The sequence below is a fragment of the Homarus americanus genome, unplaced genomic scaffold (genome assembly GCF_018991925.1).
Source record: "Homarus americanus isolate GMGI-L3 unplaced genomic scaffold, GMGI_Hamer_2.0 scaffold16712, whole genome shotgun sequence".
In the NCBI taxonomy this organism is placed as follows: domain Eukaryota; kingdom Metazoa; phylum Arthropoda; class Malacostraca; order Decapoda; family Nephropidae; genus Homarus; species Homarus americanus.
Window position 1 is genome coordinate 4,113,929 of NW_024757794.1, and position 14,449 is coordinate 4,128,377.

The following is a 14,449-nucleotide window of genomic DNA, read 5'->3' on the forward strand; positions in this document are numbered from 1 at the left end:
GGCCAGTTTGTTCACATCTTTTTACACTCCAGTAATTTCCCACATTGACCTTCACTGTTCCGTTATTGTGAGTATCAGTGCCTATTGGTCTCTTTCCAGCCCCTTAGCAATGTTATGTTCACATCAGTAGGATCTTTTAACTGCCTTTGTTTTGAGCAAGTATTTGTTTATGGTTACATAAACTAGTCATGTTCTGCATTTTATTTCCCATTCTGTAATGTTGTTTAGTACAATATATTCCATTAATGGATGAAGAAATGGTATGTTGTGCAGCTTACTGCACCTGCACACTCAACAAACATTTTCAATTTTTATTGCCATTGGTCAGAGATGCAAAAAAATGTTTATCATCATCATATTCCCTGAACTTGTCACTGTATCATCCAACTTCTTATACTGATCTCTTCTTACCTTGGATGATAACACCTCCTGTGACTGGAATTGAGGTACATTACTGTAAGTGTTAAATGAAAATTTATTCAGGTTACAGTATCATATTAGATTTGTCTCTAACATCTCAAGGATTTCATTTTCAAACAAATACACAATGTTGACATTTGTATATATGAAAAAAAAACAGCAATAGAAAGAAATGACTACTGTAACATTTGTAAGGACCTCATAATATTCCAAAATTCATAAAAGTGTTACCACTAGAAGAGTTTATTAGGATATGTTGCTTACTATTCAAGCTAGGTCTCAGATTCATGAATTCCCTTTTTTTTAAGTTAATGCAAGCAGTTTCTGATAGGGCATACTATATATACAGTATATATATATATATATATATATATATATATATATATATATATATATATATATATATATATATATATATATATATATATATATATATATATATATATATATATATATATATATATATATATATATATATATATATATATATATAATATATATATATATATATATATATATATATATATATATATATATATATATATATATATATATATATATATATATATATATATATATATATATATATATATATATTGTAGATCCACAGTGGTAATTTCCCAAATATTTTGATTATGAAAATATATAAGAGATATTAACACATGCTGAAAAAATTGCTTGTTGGTTTGATTACCTCATCATGAAGCAGTAATTACTTTATAAACATTAATCATTAACAGTGTCTCCTAAAAAGATTGAGAATTACTTTATCAGATGATATCATAAAATATCCAAAAATAGCAATCATCGAGGTTTGTTGTGGAACTTGAGATTGTCTAAATGAGCAACAAAGAGGGCTTTAGCGTGCACGCCGTCCTAGTTAATAACCTTTAATGCAAGAAAAGGCAGATCCCCCCCCACTACCACCACCCCATTGGTACTTCTTTGGTTTGCCAAGGCCAGCCAACCTCTTAACCTTTGATTGCTAGTATGACCAAAGAAAGAAGTAATGATTTAATTATCCAAATTTCTTAGTTCCCCATCCTCCGTAATCCATAGACCGCATGAAGCCTTCTTTCCTCTTAATATATATCACTCCTGTCTGTAGGTAAATGCATATAATAATTTTTTATTTAATTTACCATTAATATCTAACTGTATTCATGCAATGACCAATTAGCTAATGTCTAACATTGTTAGTCATTTCAGTACTATACTGTAATTAACTGACCAAAAAATAATTTTCCAAGCATATCAACATAACTCTTCATATACAATACTAATACTGTAGTTCATCTTTTCTTTATTCCTCTTACCAGTAACAGCAAACATAGTCCATTATTTTTCCTCTTTTGTCTCATTTCCCCACTGATAATGCAGTATCTTATGGCATAATAAGATACTGTATACTTAACAGTATCTCTGATTTTTTTTCCATTTCACCTTGGAAGTGTTGTTATGTACACACTGTTAAAGTACAGTAGTACTTCTAAACTTCACCTTAATTGAGCAAACAATTAAAAATGCTGAACAATCAAAACTTGCTCCACCTCAATCAAATTACTGTATGTACTGGCCAGATTGTGTGTTATCCACTCCATTCCAATTTAACCAGAGCACTTTAAAGATATAGTACACATATAAACACACAAACATGTGGTCATACATAGTACTCTACTGTTATATTATTCAGTGGTCCCTTGGTTAACGAACGGTTCGATTAACGAATTAGCTCCCATAAGGATTTTCAGTTTGATTAATGAACAAAACTTCGATTAACGAAATCCTTACGACAAACACGTTTAGTTGTGCGCATCAGCTGATCAGCCAGTCCGCCAATACAGTAATCAGTTCTATGTTTACATTCGTTTCCAGCAGAGTAAATATCAAGAAAGTTGGTCTCTTGAATGTTTCTGCATTTTTTATATTAAAATTATTGGTTATACTGAAATTTAGTTAACATATTGATAATATATACAGTGCAGGGAACAGTTTTTATGCGCCAATCTGTGGATTCAATCACCCAACAACGCTTCTCAGTTTAACTTTGTTTACAGTGGAGTGAACATCCAGTTTGTTGGTCTCTTGAATATTTTTTCATTTTTATTTTAAAATTATTGGTCATTCTGAAATTTAGTTAACATATTGATAATATACAGTTCAGAAATTATCATGAAACACGAAGAAGGCATTAGAACCAATAAACTCTGTAAAGAATAGGGCATGTCATCATCGACTGCCTCGACAATCAGCTGTTTGATATGTAAGCAAAGCTGCCAGGAATACGACATACACACCTCAAAGTAAGTTAGAATACAGTATTCTATTGTTTTTTAATTATTATTATACAGTATACTGTACAGTACAGTACTGCATTTTAGTTTATATTTAATGTTTTGTTAATTCTGTTACCGGTATACAGTACTTTGTATGTACTTTTTCTGTGAGTGGGAACCAATTCCCTAATATCCCATTGAAATAATAGATTCGGCTAACGAAATTTTCGGTTAACGAACGACTCTGTGGAACGAATTGTGTTCATTAACCGAGGGACCACTGTATATTATAATGAAACAGTGAATACTGTGCTTTATTCAGTGCAGTATAATACACCTTGTAGCAATACAGTACTGTAAATGGGAAGATTTAAGACATACCAAAAGAAATAGACATTTCAGTGCTGATGACATTTGGATTCTTGGTTATATGTGTGCACTAAGTGTTTTTGTTTTTTTTCAAGTCCACCTTTCTGGCTTTTCATTGCAAAATTTATTTATCTGTCTAGTTAGTTAAGACCCTTGAAAATGAGGTTTCTTATGAAATTGTTGCCATTCTTTGAACAGTTAAATAACAGACACAAAATTTTGTTGCCACTTTTGCCACGCTCATTCTACACCTGAATCAATGAAGAGCTTTTCTTTTATTATCAAATAGTTTATTTTCCTTTACTTGGCAGGAGGAGCTGAGGCACTAGTCTACACACACACACACACACACACACACACGCACACACACACACAGTTTGGAAAATAACCAAATGTATGCTACACTAAATGTGGTATTTTTCCTAAGTGGATGAGGTGTAACAATGGAATGTGGCAGAAATTGGAGAATCAGGTGGCAGGAACCAAGGCTCCCAGATTTCTGAAGAGGGAAATATTATGTGCTTACAATTTAAAAAAGAAATACAGTACCACAAATTATATATTTAAAACATTAGATGGAAAATTTTGTTTATAAATGTGCATTTTCTGCAACTTTTGGTCATGAACATAAGCACTGTACTCTATATTCATGACTAAACCTTACATGTCAGCTTGCTGCATGGAAAACATGGTTGTAGTACTGTGCTGTATAAGCAAAATTTTCTATTAAACAATTTCATTTTATAAAAACTGAAACACTGTACATTATGCATGCTTTAATGCGTATTTTATATATTTATCGTTGTCGTACTGGGCTCAAAATTATCATACATATTCGAGAATTATCATAAACATACTGTACAGATATGTGGTAATCCTGTCAAGAACAGCCTCAGCCCATTTGTGTGTGCTGACTGACAAGAACAGACACTAAGACCTTCCTGTGGCACCATATCTGAATGGATGAAGAAATGCATATGGGGTCAAAGTTTAAGTTCATTGGGAATATTCAAAGCGTGCAGAGAATCATGATGGCAATTATACAGAAGGCGAAGTAAAGAAGTTCTACTGTATTTGTCAGTCTATTCATAATCTTTCTAGGTAGAGTCCCTAACTGAACTGATGACCTAAAATTCATTGATAGTATCTTCAGATTACTGTAACTGTCTTTTTAAAGTTTTTACTGAATTCAGAAAAGAATTGATCAGCCAAAGCTTCATAATGACCATACTAGAATTGCATGTAACTGCTACTACTGAAACTTTTGTGATAACATAAGGATTTTTATGTGTGATCAGCAAATAATCTGGTGCTGTTAGACACACATTGGTCAACCAGTGGCTTTTCAGTAATACATGTGTGCAGTAAAACACTTGATTGTTCCTAACTTAAGCTACTAGTCGAATATGCAGCTATTTGAAAGCTTTTTAAAACATGTATTCATTTACATCTCCTTTGCTTTTAATCACCTCGAGGGCAACACGGAAACAGAAATTAAAAAATTATAAGATTTAGTACTGTACGGTACCGTTATTTCAATTTTTTCATGATTCCTGACAAAATATTTATTTTTGATATATTTTAATATTTTTAAGAGCATGGTAATGTATTTGTTGTCTTCTTTATGGCATGAGTTCTTGCTGTTTCACCTTTAAGTACTGTATATGTTACTTTTAACTTTATTAGACTTACTTAAAAATTTATTGACAAGGTTTCATTGTAGTACAGTAGACCGTAGTCGTGCAGCTGTCATTTTTGCTGACTTTTAGACCGCCATTCCCAGTGATCTCACAAGTGTGTGAAGTTTACCTTGAATGAATCCCAGTTTGTTTTGTTTTATTGTGTTGTCTTTTCAAAGTTTTAAGTTTTCCCTTGTTTAAATATTTTCTTTGCTTAATTTCTCTTAAATGAGTTGATTTATTGTATCACTTCATATTAAACATCGTGAATTTTGATGCACTTTTTCAATAGCTTACAAAGAATCAATTGCTGGAACTTTTTTTATCTTTAGCTGAACTTAATTTCTTATGGATAATTTGCTGACAATTCTCAGAACTTACATTTTCTATTATTTTGAAAATTATTGAACATTGCATGTCCTCTTTATGTCTTGATGGTTCCTATGATGATTGCACCTCATTTCTTATAATCTAGTAATCTTCAAATTCTTTGATAAAATGGCCATAATTTTGTGATGATAATAATTCATAACAGCTCCAGGTAATTCACAATGGGTCTCATTACCCTGAGTCTTCTTTTTGTGCAGGCAAATCTGAAATATGAATGACAACAGTATTAGCTCAGCACCAGATTTTCTTGGCAAATTCATTTACCTGGAAGCTTTTATCTTTGTCCTCTTATGATATTAATTATTCAAATCTTACTCCTTTTATGAAGCGATAATTTTTTTTTACCCCTTTAAAGATGTCTTGTACTTATGTGTATAATTTTCATCACTCTTGTCTTGCTTTACATAGTTTCTTGCATTTGTCACAAGGTTACCCTTTTCCTAATAGTTCATATACATTCATCTAGTGCCCACTCATCCTGGTGTTCCACTTTGTGACCTTTGTCTAGCCCCTTCTTGTCTATCTTGTATGTGTATTTATTATGTAACGTGAACATCACTGCGGCACGTGTGACTGTGTTGCTCCGCACCCAGTGTATTTTATACTGCCACATGAATCCTCAGCAAAACAGTTTTCAGTCTTAGCTTTAAATTGGTTGGCAAGCTACAAGTTCAAATTTTTCGTGTAGCAGGAGAGAGTCAATGAGTAAATTTTATTTCAATCCTTGGATAAATTGAAGGTGGCAAAAGTACTCTGAGGAGCAACAAAAGCGGTTGAGACTGCGTACCCCGTGAGCTATAGCGAACATTACAGTGGCGCTGTCCGTTCCCTTACAGACATCGGAAATTTGCTTCAAGCAAGCGGTTTCATGAAGAACTTTATGCCCCTCGTGGCGGAAAGCGGGCCGGGGAGCGAGGGTAGGCCAGTGTTGCCCTCCCCACTAACAAAGTCACTGATATTACTATCAGTTTTAACCATGTTATCCCTGTATAGAATATTCACACACAATAGGTTGTCCCAAGAACTTCACCTTAGTCAATGTCCCTCAAGCTAGATAGTTGAATGATTTGCTCAGTTTCTTGTGTGTGAGTATTCACTAGTGGCGCAAAGAATAGTCTTTTTGCCAGGGTTCCATGTTGCGGCAAATAGATCCCTCTTCCACCACGGGCTCTGCATGAATACTTGAGTTGCGACGTGACCGCTGACGCCGAGCCTTAGTTAATGCTCCAGTTTGGCCATTGTCCAGCTCTTGTCACTAGGAGAATGAGCTTTGTTGAAATAATATAAGGTTCCTAGTTTCTGGTATGGTCACCTACTAATCTGTCCTGCACCTCTCAGAGAGGGAGGGGTGGGATCCCTTTCACATCCCCACTCTGTCTTGTGGAGGAGGACCTCCAGGTCTTGGCCAACCAGTTGTGCACGGCAACATTGCTACCAAATTTTCCTTTGGCTTGCTCCCATGCATGAAATTTTGACTTTGTGGTTGAGATGGTGAGGAGGCCTACCCAGAACTCCGGCTAAGGGCTGTCATCCAGGGGTACTAAGTCTTGCTGTGGGGCAGCCTTATATGGGTAAGGACCCCAGCCCCTGCCCCCCACACTTCCCATTTTACCCCAAACCTTCAACACTACCCACCAATTCCATCTGCCCACTGCTAGCATCAACCAGTGACCAATACACCATTAACCCTCTCCACCATACTACCTATGCCACCATTACTCTAATCAACATCTTCATCATCAACATTATTACAATATAACAATATCAACACTTACATTTTTATCACTTCGATAAATTTGTATGTAAATATTACTAAATTCTTCATAAAGCGTAATTGTGAAGCTTTTATACAGTATACAGTTTTGTGCAATTTCTTCATTTTTCTTAATGTTATGTTATTGGGTCTACATAGCTGTCCATTTGTGTTTGCTATTTTTACAGTATTAGCACAAATTTTGTACTGTAAATTATAATTTTAACAGATAACACCACAAAAATTAATGCCCAAAACAATTTGGTACTTCCTGAGTTGAATGAAGAGCATGATCTTGCTGGCATGGGTATGCTCGTGGTGGAATGGTTGTGCTATGGGCATTTTGTGGGTGGGGCAGGTGGGCGGGCGGACTTGGTACCCCTCTGCCTCCTTCACTGCCACTACTGTCAAGTATCAGCTCTAGGGATGTCATTCATTCATAGCTGTTGCACATTAAAGATAAAAAAATAGTGAATACTGACCAGTAGAAATTTACATACTGCATACAAATGAGATGTAAATTTCCCTGTAATACTGTATCAGCTTAGGAATGATATCCCTGAAGCTGAGGCTTAATGAAGAAGGACAAGATGATGAACTGCCACAACTCACTTCACACTAATAGAGAAACCCTCTCTCACCCCACACAATATATAGTGAGTGAGGCAGAGGTGAGTGAAGAAAGGTATGATATTTGTTTTATATCTTTTCCATTATCTTTACTGTGGGCGGTGGTGCATGTGTTTTCTGCTGCCCGCACTAACTCCTGTCTTCTCTTTAGTGGCATTATTCAGGAAAGGAGTCCGCGCTGTCCAATTGGTAGGCCGAACAAGTAGGTAACATCCTTGCGACCGTGGTGGTGATGGCCGTGTAAAATGCATGTTGCATGTACTACATATTATATGAATTTCCATACCCGTGGTGTATCATCAACCACAAGTTTCAGGGAGTTCAAGATGAGTATCCATCGAACATGGCACACAATAAGGAATGGACCCGAATTCTGAGGATTGAGACAGTAGTATGTGTAAAGTCTTAAACAGATATTTGTTAATTTTTTTTTTTTTTTTTTTTTCTAAAGGAAATAATGTTTTTGTATAAAATACTTTGTCATATGATATGTGGCTGCACAGGACTGAAAGTAGAAAAACAGGGACAAATCATTGTGTTCATTACTTAGAAGAAATGTAATAAATATTCTAACAGAGAACTATGTTGACAGTCCAGAATTCGGTGCCAAGGCTTGTTTGAATCCCTGAATCTGGTGATTTATTATCTGCATGGCTCATATTAAGGTTACAGCCAGACCTGCCCCACAGTCCGCTAACTAATCCTAACACGCAGTTCATTAAATCTCTAGCGATTTCAGCTTCTTAGCAGAACATCGTGATTATTGGACATGATAATTGCATAATGAAATCGATCAGTTATTTATGATGTCATTTAGATACATTGAAACTACTGTATTTAAAATCGATAATATGAGATGATAAACATTATGACATGTTTGAATATCAAAATGAAAATTAGTATAGCTATCGAATTTAGTATGGACACAAGTCTAAGATATACTAAGAATAAACAGATTTTTCTTCTCTCTTTCCTCCTACTAACCTTCACTCCTTCTCTCTGTCTTTCTTGTGTTCGTAAGGTGAAGAGGTTACCTTTATACCAAGTAAGTCCACATCGGAAATAAAGCTTTTTTTATGAACATTTTGGTTTCATAGGCGAGTCGCTGTTGATGACTTGTACAACAGCCGCATGAGAAGAAAATTTTTAGATGATACAGGGCCTTCGATGTGCAGCATAGCAAGGGCTGCAAGAGTTCTGTGGGCTAAGACGCATTTCTGATCAAACGTGACTGTATTATGATTAGATGAGTGTTCAACTAGTCAAAGTACATTATTGTTTAGAACGGATCTCACTTAACGAGAACTCACTCCAAAACCAGTGGCAGATCGTGGATTTCATCATTAAGGAATGCCGAAACTTTGCTGCGAGAAAGGAAATATGGGTATTATGTAGAAACTTGCTACTGCTATTTTGAAGCGCCCGTATGTATACAACCCTTCAAGATCGTAGCAACAGACCACACTGTAGTGGTGCAGGTGTGCATGATGCCCCAACAAGGGCAATGGCAGCTGGGGTGCACTAGATATATTGTACAACATACAGTACATATAAACTTTACAAGTATACTGTAACTCATAAAAAGTTGATGTAGCACTTCTGATAATTTTATATATATATATATATATATATATATATATATATATATATATATATATATATATATATATATATATATATATATATATATATATATATATATATATATATATATATATATATATATTTAATTTTTGAAATCTTTTATATAATTTTTTTTTACACATTTTGTGTATTGCAAATTCAAAGGATTGGGCTCGGAACATTGATGTCTGAGGCAGATTTTTATATACCAAAATTTTTATTACGAAACATGAAGTATATTACATCAATTTTTTTTATCCACTATCATCATTTACTGGTTTTCCTTCTCTATCACCCACTTTGCACTTGCCCTCACCCCCATGTTGCTCCACTATCCAGCTCAGTTCATATCATGTATCAGTAGAACGTCGATATAACACGAAATAGGCTCCAAGAGAGGTCGCTTTAAACCGAATTCGCACTAAATCGAATTGTTGTTTCAATGGAATAATTTAGTTTGGGACTTGAAAGAAACACAAAATACTAAAAAGACTGAGAATCTACCCAGATGCACCTCAGACCATCTCCTAGAATAAACAAAACATTGTTTTTTGTAGTATATTATGTTAAAACAAATATTCATAAATCAACACAGCTAAAATTATGGAACTTGAAATGGTCTGCTTACTAGCGATCAGCTGATGGGGTGGGGGGGGGGGAAGGTGAGGTGATATGTTTGAGAGTTGATGCCAAGGTCTAGTGCTTATTTATTTATTTATCTGTCCTTAAGGGTGACTTTAAGTTTTTCTCTTATAAAATGTCACTGAACTGACATGGGAGAATGTAAATAACATTGCTGGAATTCTTATAAAATAGTGATTAGTTTGAATATAAACATGCTGTAGTTCACATTACACATACAAATTTTAGTTCTAAATTTAATTACAAAGGGCTAAAATTTTTATCTCTTATGAAAAGTACAGTCATCCCTTGGTTATCACGCCCAATTGGGACCGCGCCGAGTGCGTGATAACGAAAAACGCGATAATGAAAGTACAGAACCTATGGGATTTATTCTAATTGGTTCCAGGCACCCAAGACCCAACCCCAATTTTCCCATTTTACGATCATTTAGACCCACTAAAGATATAGCTAATGTTATGGTAAGTATCAGAAACACACATAGGCATGGCTAGGTTTATTAAAAAGTGATGAAAAGGTTACGCTCAATACTGTAGTCCACAAAACATGAAGCTATGCTTTCCTTATTTCAGTCCCCTGTCTGAGGAGTCCGTTTTCTCATCGCTTCAGGACGCCTCAGTCCTCCATTTTCTCTCAATCTTAGAGTGCACCCGAGACTTCGTTATTCCTTAGTAATGACACAGAATTTGAAATTGCAACTGGGGTTGCAATTGTTGAGGCAACTTAGATATGTCTGATTACAGCAAATGTGTTATTGTCAATTGTAGGGGAAAGATTTTATCCTCAATAGATGTAGGTGAAGCAAGGGGGTAACAATACACCAAGAGGCAACTGCGTGATAACGAAATTCTCTGCTTGAAAATTGCGCTATAACAGCAGGTGTGCAGATTTTGATGGGGACGTGATAACGAAAATCGCGATAACCAAGTGTTCTATAACCAAGGGATGACTGTGCAGTATATGACGTTTATATTCAATTTCTTTGCTGTCTTGCAAGGATTCTAGCAATGCAAATTATATTCTCCTAACTTTAGTCTGTGATATTAAATAAGATAAAACTTAAAGCCTATAACCACCAAACATTGGCTAGGAGGGGGGGAGAAAGGGGAGGTGACGTGTTTGACAGTTGTAGTGAAGTACTTATTTGTTTATTTATGTCCTTTAGATTTAGTTTTTGTTTTTTGCTTATAAAATGTCACAGACGTGACTGGGGGGAATATAATTTACATTGCTGGAATTCTTATAAGATAGTGATTAATTTAAATGTAATCATGCTACAGTTTGCACAAGACAAAAATTTTAGTAATCATTTAGTACATTATTTTGAGTACATGTACAATACAGCTTTGCCCTTAGGACAGTGTAGCATGCCCAGAGAAACATTAGGCGCAAAATTTAAAATATGATGCGGCAGATTGACTCGCGCTAAATATGAAAGATTCGCTTTAAATTAAAACATTGTCCTTAATTGTGGGTGTCACTTTAAATCAATAATCTTAAATTGAATCGCTTTAAATCAACGTTCTACTATTCAATATTCATCTATCAGCATTGCTTACTCCCCCCCCATCACTCATAATACAGTGTACACATTACATAACCTTCCCATCACATACATGGTGTACATGTTACATAGCCTTCCCATCACTTACATAGAGTACACATGTTACATAACCTTCCCATCACTTAAATACTGGAGTGTTAACATGTTATTTTAACCTTCTCCATCGCCCACATCTAAGCCACATGGTTCTTCACCCTACCCATCACCCACATATAAGCCACATGGTTTTTCACCCTCCCTATCAACCACATATAAGCCACATGGTTCTTCACCCTCCCCATCAACCACATATAAGCCACATGGTTTTTCACCCTCCCCATCAACCACATATAAGCCACATGGTTTTTCACCCTCCCTATCAACCACATATAAGCCACATGGTTCTTCACCCTGCCCATCACCCACATATAAGGCACATGGTTCTTCATGCTCCCCATCACAGTACAGGAGTTATAATTCTCCTCAATCTCAAGTTTTGTAACCAATTATTTTTTAATTTTATTTCCACAAAATCCATTTTTTTTATTGTTTATAAATTTTTGGATTAATTTTCATATAATAGTTTGATAGAGTATATTTTCTAAAGGTTTATCATTTACCATAGCTGCTGTAGCCTTGTTAATTCATAACTGTATAAACACCCCTTACCGGGTAATTGACTTTTCATAAATTGCACAGAAAGTATTCATAATTTCTCCATGACATTTCCTTATGTTCACTCCAGCTGCCAAAATCGCACTCCCAGCATCAGGCTCTACACTTCCCACACAGTTTTCCTGTTTATTATATTTAATTTTTATTAGTTACTGACTAATGTACAATTCATTACTGTACTTGCTGTTAGTTATATTTACATTTTGATTTGTTCTTGTTTTGTACAGTGTTCATTTTTATTTAATTTTTCCAGTTTAAGTTAAATAGTTTATTATGTTAATTTTGCCCATAAGTCCCAGTGTGAGCTGGAAGAGCCTGCTTGGTTCCTATGTGAGAACTTTAACTCAAAATAGAACAGTTTATATAGAATTTATTATACATTAAGAAGTGTATAATTAACTGCACTCCAGTAGCAAGAGGAAATTGGGTAACATACTTTTTAATACTGTAATGTTATTTTTTTGATGTCCACAATTTTTTTTAGGAATTTAGACAATGATCTGACATCTACGATTAATTCGTATTTCTTTTTAGATGGAGATTTTGTACATTTTGACTGTTTTTAACATGTAGAAACTTTCTTAGAGAGAAATAACCAATCCAGACTCATGGCCACCTTCTTACCATAGTCTTTGACTAAGAGGGTTTAGTTACATTAATAGACAAAGGGTTTTAAGTAGCTCATACTAGAGTCTCTACAATTAAGTCCAGGAGTAATGGTTAGTGAAAGCAGAATGTGCTCGGAAAAAAATTAGTACACGTTCATAATAACTTTTTTGGTTTATTATGATGAAAAACTAAGGTATTTCAGTTACTGTAGTACAGGTGCCTGTACTGTATATTGTAGAATATTGTTGTTTATTGAAAGTAACTTTTTTTTTAAATATAAAACCTTCTCACTTCATATACAGTACAATATATCAGTCATTGTGTAAGAATAAGGTGACCATTGTGAGGATCGCCTTAATTAGGGAAGGTATTATACATCAGAATTAAATTTTTTAAAGGAATTATCTTGCTCTTACATTTTTATGTATGGATAAAAGGGCAGTATAAGTAATAAGACTCTGTACAGTACTGTACTATAAATATTTATATTGAATTAAGAGTACCATATTAGATAGCCTTTCACAGCTTATGACTCCTGGATACTACTCAATAACTACCTTAATCCTTTTACATATAAACTACCAGAAACACCACCCTTCAGTGTCCACAAGATACCTGCGAATAAAGATAATATGGTCCGTTTATCTGTACTGGCCTTTAGCTATTTATTAAATTATAAAGCTGATATGGTTATTCATTTTATGCATACACAGTCTGTATGTTGCGTGTACCAAAAAGCAATCTTTGTGCTGCAAAATAGTAAGATATATACTGTACTATTGTACCTTATGGACACTTGGTATCCTGTTTCAAATTCCTTTCCTAAAACCATGATAATCTTTTTGGATTAATAATACCTGATTAAGTCCTCTTTGGCATCTGTTACCATTATTTATCAACAGAGGATTTCTATTTGTTTATAATAATTTAATTTCTATTTTATTTATTTATTGTTTATAACTTTTTCTCATTTCTTATTTTATTATTTTATTTCTTTTCTTTTACTACTGTGTGGCTGTTAGTTACGCGAATTTTTTCGGTGTGTTTGTTTCAGATAAGTCAGATATTGAAACAGAACTCTACCAAGTTACTTACACCCCTCCCGAACTTCCAAAGCGTCTTCTTAACAACTCCAGAGGTACCATAGTTGCTTCTTTCACATTCTTTCACAATATCCCACTTTCAACCTTTATAATTTTATTCCTTGCGAGTCTTCTGAGAGTCTTAAAAGTAGGTACAGTAATTAGTATTTGGCTGAGTCCAATGCAACTTTTCTTAATCAAAATATATTTTAAGTAAATGAGAATTTTGTAGCTTGACTGTTATGTAATGGTATCTTGAATAAGCGAGCTTTTGGCAACATTCCTTTGAGGTGCAGTGTTTAGATTTTGTTAGATATAAATATAACAAAAGATGCTCTGAAATATATCATAAGATACACTGACAAGGGTCAGTGTTGAAAAATTTCCAATCCACAGTTACATTATTTTGTGTTTTTTAATGAATTATGATATAGTATTGTAGTTCATCAGCGTATGATAAAATTTCCTGTTAGTATTCTGGAGTACTGATCTTTTACACAAATGTTAAAAATTGCATTTAACCATAAAATAAAAAGACAGTACAGATACATCACTGTACATATACCAGTAAAACACTCAACAGTTTGATTTTTAGATTGAATGTTTTCATATTGTTCTTTAATATTGTCTGTTTGAGGACAGGCAATTATAAGAAAAACTCATAAAGATAAACCAAATTCTGATTCTAATATTTTTCAAAGAATTAATCCATTGAATTTAAGTAATTAATATTAACAAAGATAATTGATTCACTTACA

General features: G+C 34.2%; 1 protein-coding gene across 34 annotated transcripts in view; it reads left to right on the forward strand.

Moving 5' to 3' along the window:
* LOC121857774 (calcium-activated potassium channel slowpoke-like) overlaps nucleotides 1-14,449 on the forward strand; it is a 205,714-nt gene that overhangs the window by 129,574 nt on the left and 61,691 nt on the right. For 15 of the 34 annotated variants that reach the window (XM_042353931.1, XM_042353932.1, XM_042353927.1 and 12 more), the window contains 2 exons: nucleotides 5,971-6,051; nucleotides 13,664-13,747. The exons of 5 other annotated variants lie outside the window; for them this stretch is intronic. In XM_042353931.1, coding sequence (XP_042209865.1) covers nucleotides 5,971-6,051; nucleotides 13,664-13,747 — 165 coding nt within the window. Of the gene's footprint in view, nucleotides 1-5,970; nucleotides 6,052-7,668; nucleotides 7,720-13,663; nucleotides 13,748-14,449 lie in introns of all 34 variants that reach the window. 14 more of the 34 variants (XM_042353937.1, XM_042353960.1, XM_042353939.1 and 11 more) reach the window with 4 other exon arrangements.